The sequence below is a fragment of the Oryctolagus cuniculus genome, chromosome 1 (assembly GCF_964237555.1).
Source record: "Oryctolagus cuniculus chromosome 1, mOryCun1.1, whole genome shotgun sequence".
Taxonomy (NCBI): Eukaryota; Metazoa; Chordata; class Mammalia; order Lagomorpha; family Leporidae; genus Oryctolagus; species Oryctolagus cuniculus.
The window spans coordinates 62,248,489-62,252,487 of NC_091432.1; the positions used below are offsets into that span (position 1 = coordinate 62,248,489).

The 3,999-nt window shown below is 39.4% G+C and overlaps 1 protein-coding gene across 1 annotated transcript; it reads left to right on the top strand.

The window, feature by feature from the left end:
- The first annotated feature begins 2,810 nt into the window (after positions 1–2,810).
- OLFR582 (olfactory receptor 582) lies at positions 2,811–3,755 on the top strand. The gene has a single exon (NM_001171428.1). It carries the CDS (start codon positions 2,811–2,813, stop codon positions 3,753–3,755), a length of 945 nt encoding a protein of 314 aa, NP_001164899.1.
- Positions 3,756–3,999: the final 244 nt, after the last annotated feature.

The following is a 3,999-nucleotide window of genomic DNA, read 5'->3' on the forward strand; positions in this document are numbered from 1 at the left end:
AATAGCAAAGTAGAATGAGAAAGGCTTAGAGGCATCTTTTCATTGGTGGGGATGGGTGGGTGGCTTTCTCTGTCCTGTGGAAAGAATAATGGGAAATGTATGATATTGATGGGGGTAGGAAGGGAGAAACTGGCTTTTGAAATGGTCTGCAGAATATAGGCAACTGAAATTTGGTTGTAGAAAAAAATCACCACCTCGAAAATAGAGTGTAGAATAGGTGAGTTTTCCATTAAGCCTCATGGGAACCAGCAAATAAAGATGTTATCTCAGAGAAGTCAGTGTATCACCAGAGATGCAAGGGAGCCAGCCTGGAGCCTCTTCTGGAATCTCTGGTTCCGTAAAGTAGCAGAGGTCCTGTGTCAAGTGTACGTGTATCTCTAATTCAGTGTACAATCAAGTAAGCTAATTTTGTATCTGTGTTTTTCATGACAGGATAACAGTCTCTACTTCGCTCACCCTGAGTCTGAGTCCCAAACTTTATCTAGCTAAGGCAGTTGTGTACCACCCAGAGTGCTGGCTGTGGACCATTACATAGGACATTATTTAGTCTGTGATTCTGGAAAATCACTTAACTTCTCTGAACTCTGTTTTTCTCTTTTGTGTGAGTTAGAAAAATAAATTTTAAAAGCCTATAGTTCTGTGCCTCAAAAAATATCATTCCCACCAAAGGCAAAAAGAGATCATATACTTTGGGAAATTTTACCTAAAGCTAGAACATTTTCCAGTACTTTTTTTCAAGAAGAAGCATGGTCTAAATATGATTCTATAGGTGTCTTTGACCTTGAACACTGTGTCCCCATATGGAAAGGTGACATAGAACGGGCAAAGGGTAAGCAAGGAGAAAGATACTCACTCAACAGAACAGAAGATACTCTTTGACAAGACTACACCAGGCAGAAGAGATATAAAAGTGCCTCTGGGTTCCAGAGGATATGTGGTTCTAATTTTGTCATACTCTAAATAGGAGTATTTGTTTTTGAGCATTCCTGTAGCTATTCTCTAGGTAAAATGGTAATATCTCTAGTTTACAGTAATTCTTATAAAGTGAAACCTCCATTTTTCTCATACAATTGTAAAGTAGAGCAAATAAGAAAGAGGCTTGAACTGAGATGTTGATGAAACACTTTTTAGAATAACTTGATCTAGTTGAAAAAAACATTTCTAAGCCCCAAGAAGTTATTTGTTAAAGGGATTTGAAAGGATAATCTTATTTTTTGGGTGTTTCTGTTATGAAGGAAGAACTAATATTTTCAAACCAAGCCACAGGGCAGATGAGGTTAAATAGTAAAAAGGTGTTGGTTAAGAACCAAGTGAGATATGTACCATTCATTCTGAAGTCGGTCACCAGAGAGACAAGAAGGTAGCATCAGTTCCTGAAAGGCTAAAACAGAGGGTAGCACTGAGAAAATGTTGAAAGGTAGAGCAATTTCTAGAATGAGAAATAGACATTATGTCTTGTGAGCATAGATGAAAGTCTGGTTAAGAGGTTTCCATGGGATATTTAAGGATATTGTTCATTAGATAATGAGATGGTTTCTACTGAGTGAGGGGAGTTGTTAATTCATTGAACAAAAGTTTATTATATTTCTATTCAGAAAAAAGACATAGGTGCGCAAGGCTCAATGCTGAACTCACAACAAACTGATCATCCAGCAGAGGCATCAACAAATTATAACTCAAATACATTGCAGCCCATTTTCATATATAAAGTTTAATTGAAACACAGCTCCACACATGCATTTATATATCAATTATGGCCCTTTTTTTTACCAAAAGGGTGAAATTGAATAAAACAGAGAATGTATAGTCCAGAAGCCTAAATTATTTATGATCTGACATTTTACAGCTAGATTTAACTGATCCCTAATATTAAATTCCATGTAATAAATATATTTTTTTCATTTACGGATTCACAATTAGTAAGTCAGTTTTCTTTAACCTTCAAAGAAAATTCAACATCACTACAAAAAACCATTTTTCAAGTCCTGGTAGTAGGGTTTCCTACTATCAAAAGTTGTCCAAGTGTCTTAACAAAGGGACAGAAAGGACTTATGGGTGGGGATGAGATGGGATAAGGCAGGTAGCCTTAGGGCCACAGAGCTGGAAGTCCCAAGTCACAAGTCCTCGCCCCCATGTAATTCTATCCCACTTGTCCAATAAACTGCCCCTTACTGGGGCATGTTTCCTTCTGGGTGGGACATGTGCCATGTGAATAGCCACCACACTTCTACCTCAAAAGCAGCCAGCACTGGAAGAAGTGTGTCCTGCTCTTGGGAGACGGATGCTGAGGTGCTCTCTCTCCACTTCTTCTCTTACATCCATTTTCTCCTGGCCCACTCCCCAACCATGCTCACGTTTCTTTGCTTTATCATCCCTTAAATAAATGTTATCGTTTTGTGTACTGTAAAAAAGAAAAAGAACTTATGGGGAAAACTGGGGTTGGTGTGAGACAGCTGTTTTGTTTAAAGAATACAAAGGAAAAAAATGATTATGACACATCTAGCTTTGGAGATCTTGCCTTCAAAAGAATATTATTTCTTTAAAATATAATAACACTTCAAGCTAGAATGTTCTAATTCCATTTTGAATGACATGAATATGAATAAAAATGAAAAGCAGCATAATTTTAAATTATAAACTTTTATTCATTAAAACTTAAAATTATTCCAGTTTACCATTAAACCTCATCGCCCCAATACCCAATTGCACCATGCAAAAGACTTATAAATAATGATAATAATTTATTTAATTCTTACCCTCTACAGAGAGCAGATGATCTTCTCAATGGAGAACACATTAACCATCACCTGATGTTGGCTTCAGGGAACACCTCTTCTCATCCTGCATCCTTCATCCTGCTTGGAATTCCAGGACTGGAGAATTCCCAATTTTGGATTGCCTTTCCATTCTGTGTCATGTATCTCGTGGCTGTAGTTGGCAATATCATTATCCTTCATATAATCCGAACCGACCACACATTGCATGAGCCCATGTATCTTTTTCTGGCCATGTTGGCTATCAGTGACCTAGTTCTTTCCTCTTCCACTCAACCAAAAATGTTGGCCATACTCTGGTTTCATGCACACGAGATTGAATATCATGCTTGCCTCATCCAGGTGTTCTTCATCCATGCCTTCTCTTCAGTGGAGTCTGGGATCCTCATGGCTATGGCCTTGGACCGCTACGTGGCTATCTGCTTCCCGCTCCGGCACTCTAGCATCCTCACCACAGCTGTAGTGGTTAAACTGGGGGCAGTCGTGATGGTGAGAGGGCTGCTATGGGTGAGCCCCTTCTGCTTCATGGTCTCCAGGATGCCCTTCTGCCCCAACAAGGTCATTCCCCAATCATACTGTGAGCACATGGCTGTGCTGAAGCTGGTGTGTGCTGATACAAGAGTCAATCGTGTGTATGGTCTCTTTGTAGCCTTCTCTGTGGGTGGCTTTGATATGATTGTCATTGGTATATCCTATGTGATGATTTTGAGAGCTGTGCTGCGGTTACCTTCAGGTGAAGCCCGCCTTAAGGCTTTTGGCACATGTGCCTCTCATATCTGTGTAATCTTGGCTTTATATATCCCAGCCCTCTTCACATTCCTCACCCACCGCTTTGGCCATCATGTGCCCCGAGTGGTACACATCATGTTTGCTAATGTCTATCTACTGGTACCTCCCATGCTCAATCCCATCATCTATGGAGTTAGAACCAAACAGATCAGGGACAGGGTTATCCGAGCATGTTGTGGGAAAGACCTCTGATCCAAGGTTCACAGTATCACCTTGACTCCAATTGCCCCACTGCTCTGGGGACACAATGAATAACAGTTGCCAGACCATTATCTATCATCACAAACTCAATTCTGTAAACAACTTCCAGAAATAAGAATTTTCATGAAATTTATGGAATATGTGATGGATAACAAAATTGGTTGACTTGTGTTGATCATCACCAGTAAACAATATATATTTTTCATGTGGTAAATCAGTGAATATTATAAAAATG